The sequence below is a fragment of the Nipponia nippon genome, unplaced genomic scaffold (genome assembly GCF_047370975.1).
Source record: "Nipponia nippon isolate SJK-2023a ecotype South Korea unplaced genomic scaffold, ASM4737097v1 scaffold_5, whole genome shotgun sequence".
NCBI classification, from domain to species: domain Eukaryota; kingdom Metazoa; phylum Chordata; class Aves; order Pelecaniformes; family Threskiornithidae; genus Nipponia; species Nipponia nippon.
Genome location: NW_028262369.1, coordinates 32351144 through 32367593, shown reverse-complemented (window position 1 = coordinate 32367593; position 16450 = coordinate 32351144). Strand labels below are relative to the sequence as shown.

The following is a 16450-nucleotide window of genomic DNA, read 5'->3' as shown; positions in this document are numbered from 1 at the left end:
TCTATGTAGTTCCCTCGGCGCTGTCAGGCCGGGCAGCCAATAAGCGGGCGCGGTGGAGGCGGTGGCGTCACGCTATTTCCGCTCGGGTGCTGCGGTTCCGCTCACGTGTCCCGCGCGGGTCAGGTGACCGTCGCGCCCGGCCGGCCCGCTCCGCTCCATCCCGCTCCGCCGCCGCCATGACGGGGCTTGCGCTGCTCTACTCGGGGCTGGGCCTCGCCTTCTGGACCACGCTGCTGGGCGTCGGTCAGCGCCGGGCCAGGGTCGGAGGGGCCGGGGGGGGGGGCGGTGACGGAAAGCGGCGGGCGGTGGGGCTGGGCCGAGGGGCAGGAGGGGGCTCCGGGGGTGAGGAGAGGCTGCTCGGGTCGTAGCTGGGGCTTGTGTCCCTGCTAGCTGCGCCCTTGCCGGAAAGAGGCTGGCGGCGGGGGGGAAAGGGTGCTGTGGCGTGGAAAAGGAAGGGGCGGTCGAGGGAGTGGGGGGTTGTCAGTCCCCCGCTGCTGAGCCGCTCTCGGGCAGAGGCAGGAGAGCTGGCCCCTGGCCTGCCACGGCACCGGGAGCGCTGCTGGGGGGCTCCTCAGCCTGGACATCTCCCCCGGGCTCTTTGAGCCGCTCCCACGGAGGGCTCGGACCCCCAGCAGCTCCGTGTGCCTGTCAGCAGCTGTTTGATGCGCAGCTTTCAGTGCTCTGAGCCTGTCCGGTTGATCGACTTCTTCATGTGTGCGAGAGCAGAACGGTGCTGGTGGCAGCCAAGGGTTGCGTTTGGATTTGGTGGACCAGGGGAGGTAAAGGCAGGTGCCTGGTTTTTCAGGCTGTGACAGCTGGTGTCTCCTGGACAGAGGAGATCGCCCTCCCGCTTTGCCAAGCTGTGGCAGCATAAGAAAACTTGCAAGTTTGTCCAGACAATTGCAGAGTGCATGGCTGTGTTGCAGCTTGTGGGGGCCTGGGCTCTGCCGCCAATGGCATCAGGCTCAGCGGCACTGAGAATGGATTTAACGCTTCCTGGGAAGGGACTCCAAGGGCTAGCGGGGAGATTTTGTGCTGGAGCTGTTGGTTATTTCCTCTTTCAGCGCGGAGTGAAGTGACCACAAGCCAGGCAGAGGCTGGGGAAACGTTGGCTTCCACCTCAGCATTTGGGTGAGGGGAGAGACCGAGTCAGAAGCTGAGGGTGTCTCACTCCCTCGTGTTTGCAGGGCCTGGTGAACCCAGTGCTGGGCCCAGGGCTGCCTTCCTGGGCTCTCTGAATCATGTGGCTCACACCAGCTCAGACACATGCTGCAAACTTGAGACTGTTGGAAAATGTCAACAAGCTGAGCCCAGATACTTTTAACTTCCCCTGCCTTGTTGCAATCTGTTTTCAGGGAAGGAGTGAGCAGGAAGTGGTCTTACTCTGCACACTGTGGCACTGCTTCTTTGTGCTTTCCCACCTTGACCTGAGCCCTGCTTTGGTGCTCCAGTCCTGCTGCCCTGGTTCTTTTCTGCCCTTTTGGCTGCAGGGCTGGGACCCAGAGCTCACAGGAAAGTGTCCTTCACCCTGTTTCTTTTGTATATAAATTCAAGGCTACATCTGCTCTTGAAGAGATGGAAGGTGCCCCAAGGATCTGCCCTGAGCTGGATGTAGCTCTCTCTTACCACTCCTGGGGAGTGAGGGCAGCTGAGGCTGGCTGGGTTCAGTTCCCACTCTGTGAGCCAAGCAGCAAAGCCAAAACACAAGTCCCAGACTGGCTGGGCCTGGCACCGTAGCGATCAAGGTCGCCAGGCATGCAGACTGGGGTGCAGCCTCGCTCCGCGCTCCCTGGCCGTGCTGGCACTGTTCCTCATTTGTGTGTGTGTCGCTGCAGGGGAGGGGGACGCCACGGTTCTGTGGGCAGGAGGAGTGACCAGTGTTACTGCTTCCCATTTTGGGGCCTGCTCGCCTGGCAGTGCTTGTATGTCCTCCCAGTGCGTGGGCTGCTGAGCCCAAAGTCGCGTGTGGACAGGTTTAGCACACAGGGATGATGGGGGCATCCCTGCTGTGAAGCTGGCAGATCTCCCTGTGCTGCAGCGCCGAGGCTCTCCCACGGGATGAGCTGTCCCCAGGCCTCGGCTGTGGGCAGGGAAAGGCTCTTCCAACCTGGGGCACATGGTCCTGTCCCTGTATTGCTACTGGGCACACAGCTGGCTTGCTGTCACCCTGGCCTCCAGGCTGCGACTCTGGTGGGGAAAGGGAGCAGCAGGACACATGTAATGGCCTCTTTGCTGCTTTTAGCAGAAGTTTTCCGTTTCCTCTTTTTCCAACTGTACGCGGGGTTGATGTCACACAGCCACTGGCTCTAGTCAGCAGTGGTAAAGAGCCATCCCTTCACCCTCTTTATCTGGTGTGGAGCAGACAGTGCCACACTGCCTGCCCTTATCTGTTCCTTAGGGCCAGGTCTCTCTCTTTTCCAGCTGCGCACTGCAAGTCCTGCAAAGAGCAAGTGTCTCTTCTGGTCTGCGGCTGTGTTTCCCGCTCACAAGCTCAGAGCAAGGCAGGGTTTCAGTGCAAGCACGTCTGTGTCCGCTCCAGCTGCACAGGGCTGCTGGGTGCAACTCCCAGCTGCAATTCGGCATGGGAGAGGAGCACTCAGGGTACAGCAGGGAGAGCTGCCCTTGTGATCCCTCCCTGGAAATGAAGGGCTTTTCTGGGTTTCTCAGGGCTGTGCTTTGGTGTCTCCTGCTTGTATTGGAGTACAAATTTCTCTGGGAATGACTAACCTGAGGGGAAACGCTGGGGGCTGTAGACACAGCCTTGGAAGGGGGTGTGCTGGGGTTCCCCTTGTGGTGTTGATGGGCTCCTGGGGAGTGCCACAGACCCTGGTGGGATGGTGATGGAGCAGCATGTGATGGTCAGTCAGGGCACAGCCTCGCACGTCTTGCCTCCCCTGTGAGAGAGAAGAGCTCACGGCTGGTCACCCGGTGCTGTGGCTCTCCAGTGGGGCTGAGCCGTTGGGTGATGCGGATGGAGACGTGTTGGGGCACAGGGCTCCCTTCAGCCCAGCGTGGCCTGTGGGTACTCAGCAGGGTCAGGGAACAGAAAATGGGTGCGACAACCACAGCAATCCTTTTCTCAGCGAAGACTGGGGCAGGGTCTGGGGGTATCACAGGTCCAGGCTGTCTCTGTCCTGCACTGATGTGGGAGTGCTGGGGTCGCTGGGGTTGGGCTTTGGTGGGCCACCCTGCCCCACAGCTCTGCCCGCCTGAGCCAGTCTTGCCAGTAACCCTCCTGCGTGCTGTGGTGTGCTCCTGGGCCTCTGCCCCGGGGCTCTGCAGGTGAGGGAGGAAAGAGCAGTGCTGGGCTAGTAGCTGGCGCCTGTCTGAGGGTTCCCATGTCACTCTTGCTTTCCAGGGATCTGCTACACAATATTTGACCTGGGCTTCCGCTTCGATGTGGCCTGGTGAGTTTCCTGTAAATACCGGCATCCTCCCTGCGGAGCACAGGGCTGTGTGAGGAGGTGGTCAGTGTCGGCAGTGCCTGGCAGGGAACAGCACTTGGTTTTGAGCAAGAGGCAGTGGTCACTGCATTGCAGGGGAACAAGAGCTACAGTGTTCCCTGTGAGGCGGGATAGATGCAGCCCATGTGTATGTGTGGCTGGCTCCATGTAGGGTCCTGGTGCAGCCATTGCTGCCTTTCCCACCTCTGTCCCAGCCCACCCCCTCTCCCAGCAGCCTCCCAGCCCAGGCTTCCCCTTCACGGTGAGGGTTTGGGAGGAAGGTCTCGGTCTATGCGGGTGAGGGTCCTGGGTCCCTGGCTGGCAGAGAAAGGCTCGTGTCCCACTGTCTGGCAATGCCCAGGCCATCTCAGTCTGCATGATGAGGTGGAGGGTACCTGTTGTGGGGCTGTGTACCATGACTAGCAGGACTCAGCCTGTGTGCTAACTCAGGGCACTTCTTCCTCTCCAGGTTCCTGACGGAGACCTCACCCTTCATGTGGTCCAACCTGGGCATTGGCCTGGCCATCTCCCTGTCCGTGGTGGGAGCTGCTTGGTGAGTGGGGCTGGCTCTTCAGCAGGTTCCTGCTGTCCCACCTTGGTAGTCGCTTATATACTGCGGTTTCCCATGGCAGGGCAGGGGCAGAACAGCGTGTACATGCAGGGGTGTGGGGCTGGGTGGGTGGCTGGCAGCAGTGGAGCCAGGTTGCTGGGTTCCTGGGTGGTCTGGGCAGACCACCTCGTGGCAGTGGGGAAGCAGGGATGTCCCTGGCTCTCTGGAAGCTGTGCCCCTGAGCCCAGGCCGTGCAGCAGTGGCTCTTATGCCCCAGCAGTTCTGCTGGCATAGGTAGTGGAGCTTGGGACCACTTGTACCTTGGGGGTGGACAGGCCAAGTCTGCAGTGTTCCCCAGCTGCATGCCCGATTCTTTGCTCAGCTGGAAGATCCTGGTTTTCCCTATTGAATTCTTCAGCGAGTGCCAGACCCTCCACCAACCACACTTGTCTGCCACAGGGGGATTTACATCACGGGTTCCAGCATCATTGGTGGTGGAGTCAAAGCCCCTCGGATCAAAACCAAGAACCTGGTCAGGTAAGCACAGACCTGGGGTTAGTGCTCGTGCCGTGCCTGAGCAGGGCAGGTCCTGGCCCTGGTGCAGAGGCTCCTGTCCTATCTTTAGCTGGGTGCTGCTGGCAGACTGTTCCTTGCTGAGCTGTTTACTTTCAAAACAAAGAGCCCTAAAGGAGCCAGAGTGCTGCTTTGAAGAGTCACTGTGTGATATCATGCAGTGAATGAGCCCAGTGTGTTCAAAACAAACACCCTGAGATCACGCTTCCTGCCCCAGGCGAGGATTCCCCTGGCCAGACCTTGCACAGCCCTTCCCCAAAGGAGCAGAAGGGGACTGATGGAGGGCAGGGCTCCCTGGGCCTGCTTCCCACAGGGTTGTCGCAGTTTCCTCAGGTGGTACTGCGCAACCAGCACCCGGCCTTTGTCCTTGGCAGCTCTTCCTTGTTTGAGAGTAAAGCAGCGGGTGGGCTGGGCTGCCTTTCTGCCCTTGGCAGCAGTGGAGCAGGCTCAGATATGGCCGTGGAGGGGTCTGGCTGCTGGCTGGCTGGGCACGAAGTGGTGGGAGCTGCTCAGGGTGGGGCAGAGCCTGGGACGCTGTGCTCAGACTGACTGGGACACTGTGCTCAGACTTTGCCTTTCTCCCATAGCATCATCTTCTGCGAGGCTGTGGCCATCTACGGGATCATCATGGCAATTGTCATCAGTAACATGGCTGAGGTACGGGAGGACCTGGGCTGCCCTGCCAGCACTGAGCTGGCCTCAGGGCCACAGTGGGGATGGGCAGCCGGGCATGGGCCAGCGTTGTGAGCGGTGGCTGTCTGGGGACTTTGGACACTGTTGTGGCTCTAGGAACCCCTGGGCTGGTGGTCTGTGTGGTGGCCCTTGTCCAGTCTGAAGAGTGGGTTGAGGGAGCACACACAGGGCAGATGTCATGAAGTCACCCAGGGACATGGAGTCAGGGACCAGCTCTGGCCAAAATGTGGCTGCCTCATGCTGTATCGGGGACAGGTACCTCTCCCAGAGACCATGGACTTGCCAGTAACCCAGGCCCTGTGCTTTCTCTCAGCCTTTCTCTGCAGTCACCCCAGAGGAGATTGGAGCCAGGAACTACCACGCAGGTAAGGACTGCTCAGTCCCTGGTGCTGTGAGCATTGCCACACCCTGGCCACCAACTGCTGCTGCTCCCTCTGCCCTGGGCTGTAGAGAATGGGACTGCAGGGCCCATGGCCTGCTGCAGGTGTCTGAAGGACTTGTGACTCTTCTGCCAAAAGGTGGCTTTTTGGTTACCTTCTTGATCACCTCCTGCACCCAGCGGGGCTGTGCTGCCCAGTGGCAGCACCCCTGCTCCCTTGAGCAGCAGCAGATTGCTATTACCTGCTGGCCTGGAGCTGTGGGAGCCAGGGCGCGCCCTGGAGCAGCCCTGCTCCCCAAACAGGAGGGCACTGCTGGTGCTTGGCAGCTCTGGGTCTTCTGTCACCTCGGGGCAGAGCTGCTGCAGCGTGCCGCGGGTGCGGGTGGAAGGGGGTTACCCCCTGCTCTTGCAGTGTTCCTCTCTCACAGGTTTCTCCATGTTTGGGGCTGGCCTGACCGTGGGGTTATGCAATCTCTTCTGTGGGGTCTGTGTGGGCATCGTGGGCAGTGGGGCTGCCCTGGCTGATGCCCAGAACGCCAGCCTCTTCGTCAAGATCCTGATTGTGGAGATCTTTGGCAGTGCCATAGGACTGTTTGGGGTCATTGTTGCTATCCTGCAGGTACCCGCCTCCTGGGGCCACCAGGCTTATGTGAGCGCAAGGCGCCTGTCACCCTGGGTGCTCTTCAGCTCCAGGGAGAGACGCCTGGGCTCCAGCACAATCCTCTGCATTGGGGTGGGGAGGCTGCTCGCAAGGCTTGGGGTGGCACAGCTCTCCCCACAGCATACTGTGCCTATGTGCAGCAGCGTGAACTCTTTTTGATGGCTCCTCTGAGCAGCTGTCACTGAGGGTGTCACCTTGGGTGCACCCTGTGCGATGCTCGTGTCTTATCGGTGGAGCTGATAAGCTGTCTGCAGCTTCAGGACAGTCCTGGGGTGCTTGGGTGGGACTGGGGTGCTGGGCTGGGGTTTGTGGGGCACGGCCTAACCTCTCTTCTTTCCTTCTAGACATCTAAAGTAAAAATGGGCAACTGAGCCTTGTCCCACCCAGCCTGTTCCAGCCCACCCCAAGAGGTGCTGTATATATTTATTTAATGTTTCTGTCCTTGACTGGGGTGGGAGCTGCCCGGCAGCAGGAGCAGGAGCCCAGCTGTGTAGAGCCCCATCCTGCTGATCCATCAGCCCCTTGGAAGAAACAAATTTCTCTGTGTGAATTCTGCCTCCAGCGGCCTGGCCCAGCCCGTGGGGTCCTGCTGCTGCATGTCCCCGGTGTGTGTAGAATCAACCACCAGTGCAATTTTGTGTCCGTGAAATAAATATGGTTCTCGTCCAAGGATGCAGCTCTTCCTCTGCCCTGCACGTGCCACGGCGGCTTGCAGAGAGCAAGTGCTGATTTTGGCTGACCCCCTGCTCGGAGATTCCCCTCTGCGCCTCTCGCAAAGTCCTTGCCTGGCTCCAGGAGCCTGGTGGTGCCCTTCCTGTGTGGGGTTAACCCTGCTGCCTGCTCAGCCTGCAAGAGGCCGCCCTCTCTCTGGGCTGTGGGAACCCAGAGCTCTGCTTCGCTGCCCGGAGCAGGTAGGAGGCTGCTGGAGCAGGTAGGAGGCTGCTGCAGCAGGCAGCTCCGTGCTGCCTCTGCCAGGCTCCTACCAGTGCTAGCACTGCCCCACACGAGGCGTGCTGGAGGCACAGGCATGAACTGGTTTAGGCCTTTGAGCTCCCATCCAGGTAGTTTACTGCAGAGTGACTGTACACAGCGGCCATAGCCCCACTGTGCAGCTGGGGAGCACCAGAAGGGCAGAGGAGTAAAGCTTTTGCCCCTTCCAAGGCTGTCCTCCAACCAGCAGCTCCCTTGTGTGACTGTGGGCTGGGTGCTGGGGCTCTGCGGTCTGCGGTGCCCCTCTGTCCTGGGGGGCCCTGGCAGAGGTCCCAGGGGTGGGATGCTTCGTGCTGGCTCTGCTCCCCTCTCCCTGGCTGCAGTGAATACAGCGTGGCTGTGGACAGCTGGGCCTGCAGCTCTTCTGCTGCTTGGGAGAAGGGAAGAACAAGGTCCTCCTGCCTCCGCTCTGCAGAGAGCCTGGAGCTGATGCTTCTCCAGTCTGCTGTATCCAGCACAAGGCCCTCATCCTGCTGTGCAGCCAGTACACCTTCCTAGGGGGAGCATCTGTCCCCCAGTGCTGTTGGTGCTGTGTCAGAGCCCATGCATGCCTCCAGCTGCCCATCCCTCTTCCCACATGAATGCAACAGGCTGGGGCAGCGGTGAGGCTGCTGGAGCCAGGGAAGTGTTCATGCCTGCTGACTTTTGCCCTTTGGAGTAGGGGCAGCTGCCTCTACATGGCCTCTCTGAGCTCTGCTGGTTTCCCAGCTCCAGTGGAGTGCAGGAAGACTTCTGGGGCAAACCAAGTCCCTTTTCCTGCCGGCTGTGCTGGCTGCTCTGGGGCTGGAGGCTATGACAGGAGCTCTGTGTGCCCCACGTAATGGCAGAGGCACAAGCTGGGCCCTGCTTGCTCAGAAGAAAGGGTGTTGGGTGCAGGCAGCGTTTTGCCCGTCCTGCGTGAGGGCCATACCCCCATCCCCTGGCATTGCTGCTGCCGCGGGCCAGAGATGCCTGAAGCCCCTGGGAGCTGCTGGGCCCTCCTCTCAGACCCGTGCCAAACTTGTGGGGCTGCCTTCAGGAAGGAGACACCTGGGGTCGGACAGCCGGTGCTGGCGGTAGAGAAGCTGCTCCATGGGTTAATCATCTTTCTGATTAACAACTGTCTTGAAAGATCCACTTGTCTTTCAGCGATGGGTCTCACCCTGCCCTGGCTTGATAGTAATCCATCCGCTGTCAGAAATCTCCCTCCGCAAGGTGCTTTTCCTCTCTCCAAATCCTGCCTGTGTGTATCACGGCTTTAGCAGGGGACCGGGCTCCGGACTTGCCCACGGGCCCCTTGTGAGGACATGAGACCCCTCGGGGCTGGTCTCGCGGTAGCATGGGTGGCCCACAGTCCCCCTCCCGCAGCCGGCGGTGGTGAGCGAGCATGCCCTGCGCTTCCTTGTTCTAGGTGCATGCGCTCGGGTGCGAACCCTTTGCACTTGGGTGTGCCAAGTACCTGCTGCTCAAGCACGGAGAAGAACCTTAAGCGGAGCTCCAGCGTCTGGCATCTCGTCTCATTTAGGACCAGCAGCAGCGGGAGTTGAAAGGTGATTTGGTGACCGTGTGTAAGTACTCAGGAGGGAAATGCCACCGGCCAAAGAGCCGAACCAAGAGCTGGAGGCAGAAGTTAGACAGCTTTTTGTCGGGCTGGAGCAGGGCTGGGTGCTGCTCTGATCTCTGCTGTACGGTTGTCTTCTGAAGGGAGCTGCTGTGGGACGGAGGGAAAGCCCTCGGGTGAGCGGCCAGGGCACCAGGAGAGGCCTCGGAGGACAGGGGCTGCTCGAAACAGGGAGAAATGCCGGTGGGGTGGCTGGCAAGAAGGGAAAGGCTGCGGATGGCACAAAAATTACTCGCGGTGGGCCGAACTCTCGGTGGGACCAGCCCAAGATCTTTCGGTGATGCTGCTGTGGTAGGGAAAGTGAAATACACCACTAGGAAACACCCAGAAACATGGAAAAGCAGGGAGGGGGCGGAGAAAGGAGCCACAAATCGGTTGTGATGGGTGCTGAGCCAGCACCAGCGAGTTGCCCTGGGTGGGTCGGTGAAAGCGCTGCCTCCCACGCAGGGGGAAGAAAGAAACACCCGAGAGACCTTGTCCCTGTGTCCCCGGGGGTGTGCGCAGGGTCCCCGGTACCGAGCTTGGGGCCAAGGGCTGAGCGTCCCGGGGCGGGGGGCATCGAGCATCCCGCGGGGGGGGGGGGGCGTGGATCCTGCATCCGTGGGCTCCGGGTGCCGGCGGGGCGGCCCTCGCCCGGCGGCAGCGCCGTCCCGGAGCGTGGGGCGGTCGGTGGCGGCGGCCCCGCCCGGTGCGGCGGCGGCGGCGGGCGGAGCCGGCGTGCGGGCGCGGCCCCGTCTCCCTGCGGCTCTCGGTGGTGCGGCGGCAAGGCCGGCAGGCCCCCCCCGCAGCCCCGGGCATGGGAGCCCGCGGGCCGGCGGCCGGGGCTGGAGGAGGAAGAGGAGGAGGAAGAAGAGGAGGAGGCGGTGGGGGCCGCTGACCGGCGCCGGGGCGGCGCGGCAGCCCCGAGGCCGCGGTGAGTGGAGCGGCGGCGGCGGACAGGCCCGAGCGGGTGGGGGAGGCCGGGGATGGCCCCGGGATGCGACCCGGGGTATGCGATCCCGGTCACTTATGGGCGACACCGCCCCGGCTGGGGAAAAGCCTCTTTTTGAGGTTGTTTCTCGTTTTTTAATAAGTTTTTGTGTGTGTCGAGGACTGGGAAAAATTTGGGGAGGGTTGGTTGTGCTGAATGTGCCCCCTCACCCTGCTTTTGGCCGGGGGGGAGCCGATGGCCCCGGTGCCATCTGGCACCGGGGCCATCGGCTCCCCCCCGGCCTCCCTTCTCCCGGCCCAAGGATATCCTACCCCTCCAAAAAGAGCATCACCAACCCCGTGGCACACACCACACCGGGATGAATCCCTGGGGACCAGCTCCCCAACCCCAGGTTGCTTTTGGCCTCTCACACCCTGCGAAGATGCTGGGATAACATCGTATTTCATAGCTCACCCCCCCTGTCGCTTAGCGGGTGTTTTTAAGCCCACTCATGTTCGTGGCATCCCGTGGCCGCCGTTTGATGGAGCGCTTCGCTTTTGTTCCTGTCGAGCATTGCTCTCCGCTCGCCTTGTGGACCACCCCGCTAAAGGGTCCCTAAAACCCACTCTTATTTTTCCCTGGCACCTCCCCGCCTGGCTGTCGAGACGCCACCGCTCCATGTGCTGCCTGCTGCGAGGGCTGTGGTTTTTGGAGAGGGTTTCTGGCAGGCACTCGCTGGGGGCAGGCAGGTCCCTACATCAAGGGCTCTGCTGGCTGACAGGGCGCCGTGACCGCGAGAAGGTTTGGGAGGTAACGGCAAAGCTAGCTTTTCTCCAAAGGCCGGCTTTCTAGAAAAAACCTGGATGAGGGGTTGGGGTGCTGGGGTGTGCCAGGAGACCCCTGCCCATGGGGACCCCGCTCTGCATCCTGTGGAGAGAGAGGGGGGACACAGGTGGGGCATTGAGCTCAGAGCCTTTTCCAGCACCTCCCTGCCTGCAGTGGGCTCCTGCCAGCATCCCATCACCTGCCGGAGTCGGCCCTGCAGCTGGGAGAGGGCAGCCGGAGCAGGGTTGGGTGGGGGGGTCCTGCTTCGCACCTCGGCTCTGGTCCCTGCTCCCTGCCGGTGCTGCCGTCACTTGGTGCCCTGCAGCTCCCCGGGGGGCCCTGCCAGCCGGGGCTGGCAGCTGCCAGTGGGCTGGCCCCAGGCCTTAGGCTGGTTGCCAGCACCCTCGGGTCCTAGCTGCGCTCCTGACGGGGGGTCCTGCCACAGCTCCCCACCTGCCGGGTCCCCCCAAGATCCCTGCAGCGGCACTGGGCTGTCCCAGGGTCTCCAGGGGCTTTCAAGCCCCCATGCCTGTCCCTCGCGGTTGCCTTGCCCTGTCCTAGCAGCTTCCCTGAGAGCGGGGACGAGGGCAGGAACTGCGGTGCACGGCTGTGCTGTGGCTCGAGCCCCAGCAGTGGCAGGGTTGGGAAGGGCCGGACGGTTTGGCTCAGCCGGGGCTCTCTGGTGACTCTCCCGGCTGCCTTCCCAGAAGGGCTCTGGCCCAGCTCCAAGTGTCATGTGGGAGATAAGGGGACCCTGGCTCCCAACAGCTCCCAGCGTCCCGGGGGGCCTCGCCACCAGCAGCAGGAGGAGAGAGGACCCGCGCCGCTGGCTGTAGGCCGGACTCCCCTGGGTGTGGTAGGGACCCCTGCCCCTTGGGCTGGGGCGTCCCACTCGGCTTGGCTCAGTGTCTGCCGTGCAGCTGCTCGCCCCGCTGGGTGCCCCGAGGAGGGCCCCTGCCGGCATGGCGCTCGCTGCCGGCCCCGCTTCGGTGCTGCTGCTGGGGTGCAGTGCTGGGAGGGGGTTGGGACGAGGAGCAGGGAAATGGGGTGCCTCAGAAAGGGGTGGCTCATGGGGGCACCTGTGATGCCCTTGGGACACCCCAGGCTGGCCACCTTTTGGAGAGTGTGACCTTCAAGGGCCCAGCCTCCATGGAGGCTCTTTGCAGCACCCATGGGGGTATCCCCATCCCCTGCTTGGGGGGTAACAGGGACGAGGAGTGGGTCTGGTCTGGTCTTGGCCTTGGAAAGAGGGGAGGAGACTTGCTGCTTGGGGCTGGGGACCTCTCATGTCTTCGTGGCTGTGCCTTCAGAGCAGGGGTCCAAGCGCAGCATCCCCACGGGGTGCTCTCTGGCATACCGACCTGCGAGCCCGTCACCTCTTCATCAGGCCTGCGCTGTTCCTGCTGCCCTGATGTTGTTCAGGCTGGGGTTGGGGGCTCAGGCTGGCGGTGTCCTGAGTGTGGGGTGTCTCAGCAGGATCGGGACCGTGGCTGGAGCCGCCCCCCTGCCCCACTGAGCGCACATGTCCACCTGCCCATGCCCAGAAGATGACCAGGCTGCTCCTGGGGGTGACCCTGGAAAGGATTTGCAAGGCCGTGCTGCTGCTCTGCCTGCTCCACTTCGTCATCATCATGATCCTCTACTTCGACGTCTACGCGCAGCACCTGGACTTCTTCAGCCGCTTCAATGCCAGGAATGCCTCGCGTGCCCACCCCTTCTCCAACTCGTCCCGTCCCAACGGCACCGTCCCCAGCTACGGGCCGGCCGGCGCTGAGGCCCCGTCTCCCAGCATGAAGCCCAGCGCCAACCAGTCCGCCACTGAGAAGCCCTTGCAGCCCTGCCAGGAGACGCCTCCCGGCTTAGGTGAGACGTGCGGGGCGAGCGCAGCAGGGGAGTTGGGCTCTGGCTCTGAGCATGGGGCTGGGGTGGGCACCCATGGGTGGCATCCCTGTCCCCTGGGCATGGCTTCCCAGCGGTCCCAGGGGTGGATCAGTGGAGAAACCCCAGCCTGGAACTGATACCAGGACAGCTGGTTTCAGGCTTTGTTAGCAGGTTGCCCAGTCTCTCTGCCCCTGTTTGGGAAAGGTTTTGGGCATCCTCTGCCCTTGGCAGTGCCAGTCCCCCTTGGAGGTTTCCCTCGCTGTTTGCTCCACTGGCCTGGCCAGGAGCAGCGGGTGACCATGACCCGGACTGTGTCCCATCCTGCGGGCGTCACCCTGCCCTCCCTCTTGCAGTTGGGCGCCTGCTTATCGAGTTCAGCTCTCCCATGAGCATGGAGCGGGTGCAGCGGGAGAACCCCGATGTGCGCCAGGGTGGCAAGTACACCCCCCCGGACTGCCTGCCCCGGCAGAAGGTGGCCATCCTCATCCCCTTTCGGCACCGCGAACACCACCTCAAGTACTGGCTGCACTACCTGCACCCCATCCTGCGCCGACAGAAGGTGGCTTATGGCATCTACATCATCAACCAGGTGAGGGGGGCAGGGGTGAGAGGTTGGTGGGGCTGGGGTGGTCAAGCAGGCATCGCTGAGCTCTGCTCTGCAGTTCGGCGAAGACACCTTCAACCGGGCCAAGCTGCTCAACGTGGGGTTCCTGGAGGCTCTCAAGGATGACGAGGAGTACGACTGCTTCATCTTCAGTGACGTGGACCTCATCCCCATGGACGACCGCAACCTCTATCGCTGCTACGAGCAGCCACGGCACTTTGCCGTTGGCATGGACAAGTTTGGGTTCAGGTGGGTGCTCTGCGGGGCTGGAGTGTTTCCCTGGGCAGGGCTGGGATGATGCCAGGGCCACCAACCTCAGTGGTTGCCCAGGGCAGGCACGGGGTCATTGGCTCAAATTGTGGACGTGGGATGGGAGAGGGCACAGAGCCCTCGGTGGGAGGGTGACACAGGAGAGGGCTGGTGCTTGTCCCTGGGGTCCCCATGGGGCTGACCCCCATCCCTGCCTGTCCCTGGGGGCTGACCTGTTTGCTGTCACACTGCAGGCTGCCCTACGCCGGCTACTTCGGCGGTGTCTCTGGGCTGAGCAAGTCACAGTTCCTGAAGATCAACGGCTTTCCCAACGAGTACTGGGGCTGGGGAGGAGAGGACGACGACATCTTTAACCGGTAGGTGCCAACCCCTTGCCAGCGCTGGCTTGTTTGGTGTGTGCTGGGGCTCCCCGCCAAGCACTGACCTGGCACCCTCACCAGCACCAGGGCTCCTGGTTTTGCGGGGGACGTGTGGAGCATGCCAAATGGTGGGGAGGGATTTAATTACCCTCCAACTTGAGGGTTGGTGACCCTCATGGATCAAACTGGCCCCTCCCAGGGTGCTGGGGGGCCATGGGGCACCCACATGCCTTCCTTGTGGCTGAACCCCTGCAGTGTGGTGGGGCCCGGCTGCTGAGCTGCGCCAGCGGGGCGGTGCGCCTGCAGGCTCCACTCCAGGCCGGGGCTGGGATGCTAAACTTGGAAGCGTCCAGGGCTGGGATGCAAAACTTGGAAGTGTCTTCGTGGCGGCCACGCTGCAGCCAAACAGGCATTTCTGCCGGCAGCCGGCAGGCCGCAGCACAGCCGCGTGCAGAGCGGGAGCCAAATCTCCCCACGCGCACACCGCGTTGGGTGCTGGAGCCGGGTGGCTCCTGCGTCATCTCCCGCGTGTTTCCCTGTGGCGCTGCCCCGGGGAGCAGCGTGTGGCCGGTGGCGCCCAGCCATCCTGTAATGGTGCCGCAGGCACGGTGGCACAGTTGCTGTTTCCACCCAAGGCGGGCTTGGGGTGGGAAACGAGCAGCGTGTGGAGCTCTGGGAGAGCTTCAGGCCACCCTTAACGTGTAATAATGTGTCGCGGGGGCTGGAGGGAAGGGACGGCATTTGGAGAATGTAAACAGCACAGGCTGACCACAGCTGCCGGCCTGCGGAGCCAGAGGTCGCTGGGCGGGAGTGGTGCTTTGGACATGCTGCGCTGTGAGGCACGCGGCACCCTCGGTTGTGGCACTGGCCCGGCTGTGGTCTGGCTTTGCTCAGCTTGGCTTGGCACAGCCCTGTTTAAGTAGGGATGGGTTTATTTGGGCCGGGGGCTGACCCTGGAGGTCTCTGGGCCAGGGGAATGTCCGACCCTGCTGCCCGCACACTGATCCCCCCTCTGCTCCTGGTCCCCAGCATTTCCCTGAACGGCATGAAGGTGTCGAGGCCCGACATCCGCATCGGGAGGTACCGCATGATCAAGCACGAACGTGACAAACACAATGAGCCCAACCCGCAGAGGTAAGTGAGCCGCAGCAGCCAGGGGCACCCATGATGCTGGGCGATCTCTGGGCCACCACCGGCCGCCAGCTCCCCTGCTCTGCTCTGCTCACCCCCATGGAGTGCTGGCACCACCGGCAGTGGGGCAAGCCCCCCCAGCCCCTCCCCCCCCTCATTCCGCTCCCATTTCCACCAGATTCACCAAGATCCAGAACACCAAAATGACAATGAAGCGGGATGGGATCAGCTCACTGCAGTACCGGCTGGTGGAGGTCTCGCGCCAACCCATGTACACCAACATCACGGTGGAGATTGGCCGGCCGCCCCCCCGCCTGGCCCGGGGCTAGCACTTGCCCTGCCGGCAGAGCCGCCGGGAGAAGGCTCTGTGCCCGGGCTGGCCGGGCACAGCAGGTTTTGCCCCGGCCTGAGAGCCAGGACTGGACGGGGATGTTTTCTGCCTACTCTGCTGCCTTCTGGAGACGGCCGCCCACCAACCCGCCCCTCGTTCCCCAGGGTTTCTCTGTTCCCTCCATCCCCACAAGTGTGTTTGCAGGACCCCCGCCCTGTACTCGGTGTGTTGGCAGACGAGCCTGGCCGCCCTGCATGCGGCTCCTGGCGCAGAGGGAGGGGGCAGCCCCAGCCCTGGTGAGGAGCCCCCTGCCCACACCAGCTCCTGCCTGCACCCCAGGCAGGGAGGGTGAGATCCCACTGCTCCAGGAGAGATGGGAGGGTCCCCACCAGCGCTGTGAGAAGCGGGGTGCAGGCTTCCCCCTTCGCCAGTGCTGGAGCCGCTGCTGCCCCAGCCAGGGGTGGGAGCAGCCCAAGCCCCCCTGAGCAGGCAGGACGGTGCCACCCCAGCTGGGTGCTGCCCACGCTGCTGGGCACGCAGACGTGGCTCGCTGTCTTCCTCTGCTTTAGTCTGGTGCTTAGAGCCGGGCCCCGTCTCAGCTCTGCCAAACAGAGACCTCCGGTTAGCGAACACCCCTTGCTGTGCCTCAGTTTCCCCAGAGGTGGGGGGGTGGCGGCTGTATCCCGTCGTCCCCCCCAAAGGCAGATGCTGTGTGTGCGTGTGCAGCCCCTGCCTCCGCCTGCCCTCCCCACTTTGGGGGGGGGATAGGGCTCATTTGAACCCCCCCCCAGCCCCTCTCAGCAGGGGCTGGCGCGGGAGGGCAGCTGCCCCACGGCTCCCTCCAGCAGCGGGTGACCCACAGGCAGTTTGGGGGCCACTGGGGTCTCCCCCTTCCCTGGCTTCCCCCCTCCAGCCCGGGACAGGAGGGCTGTGGGCAGGAGAGGCTGGGGCCGTGCAGGGCGGGTGCCCCATGCCCCTCTGTGGGGCTGGGAGCCCCAGCACCCCCCTCCACCCTGCGGGCGGCCAGGAGCAGTGGGGCCGGGAGCAGGGCAGCATGCCGGGGCCGGGGGGGGCACCGGCGACTTTTGTACATTTGAATGTCTGACCCTTTTTTTGAGCGTACGTTGAATGCAGCGTTCGGTCATAGAGACCGGGGTTTTTGTATTTAATAAAAGTTTCAAAAGTTTGTGGGGTTGAGGTGAGGGAGTCACCATGAGATGGGGCAGTTTCAGCATCCCCTGGAGGGGGAG

The 16450-nt window shown here is 62.8% G+C and overlaps 2 protein-coding genes across 5 annotated transcripts; both read left to right on the top strand.

Moving 5' to 3' along the window:
- The first annotated feature begins 86 nt into the window (after positions 1-86).
- Positions 87-6968, top strand: ATP6V0B (ATPase H+ transporting V0 subunit b). Of its 3 annotated transcripts, XM_087730504.1 has the most exons (8): positions 87-243; positions 3359-3407; positions 3913-3996; positions 4453-4530; positions 5154-5223; positions 5573-5624; positions 6067-6257; positions 6644-6968. In XM_087730504.1, the coding sequence occupies exons 1-8, from the start codon at positions 177-179 to the stop codon at positions 6668-6670; spliced, it is 618 nt and encodes a 205-aa protein (XP_087586630.1). In that variant the 5' UTR covers positions 87-176; the 3' UTR covers positions 6671-6968. The 3 variants fall into 3 exon arrangements, with proteins under 3 accessions (XP_087586630.1, XP_087586631.1, XP_087586632.1); XM_087730505.1 differs by lacking the exon at positions 6644-6968 and having other exon boundaries at positions 4376-4530; positions 6067-6233; XM_087730506.1 differs by lacking the exon at positions 3359-3407 and having other exon boundaries at positions 114-243.
- A 2577-nt stretch (positions 6969-9545) lies between these two features.
- Positions 9546-16386, top strand: B4GALT2 (beta-1,4-galactosyltransferase 2). 2 transcript variants are annotated; one of them, XM_087730502.1, is made up of 7 exons: positions 9546-9802; positions 12101-12487; positions 12859-13094; positions 13168-13358; positions 13613-13735; positions 14768-14872; positions 15048-16386. In XM_087730502.1, the coding sequence occupies exons 2-7, from the start codon at positions 12172-12174 to the stop codon at positions 15196-15198; spliced, it is 1122 nt and encodes a 373-aa protein (XP_087586628.1). In that variant the 5' UTR covers positions 9546-9802; positions 12101-12171; the 3' UTR covers positions 15199-16386. The 2 variants fall into 2 exon arrangements, with proteins under 2 accessions (XP_087586628.1, XP_087586629.1); XM_087730503.1 differs by lacking the exon at positions 9546-9802 and adding an exon at positions 11233-11480.
- The last annotated feature ends 64 nt before the right edge of the window (positions 16387-16450 follow it).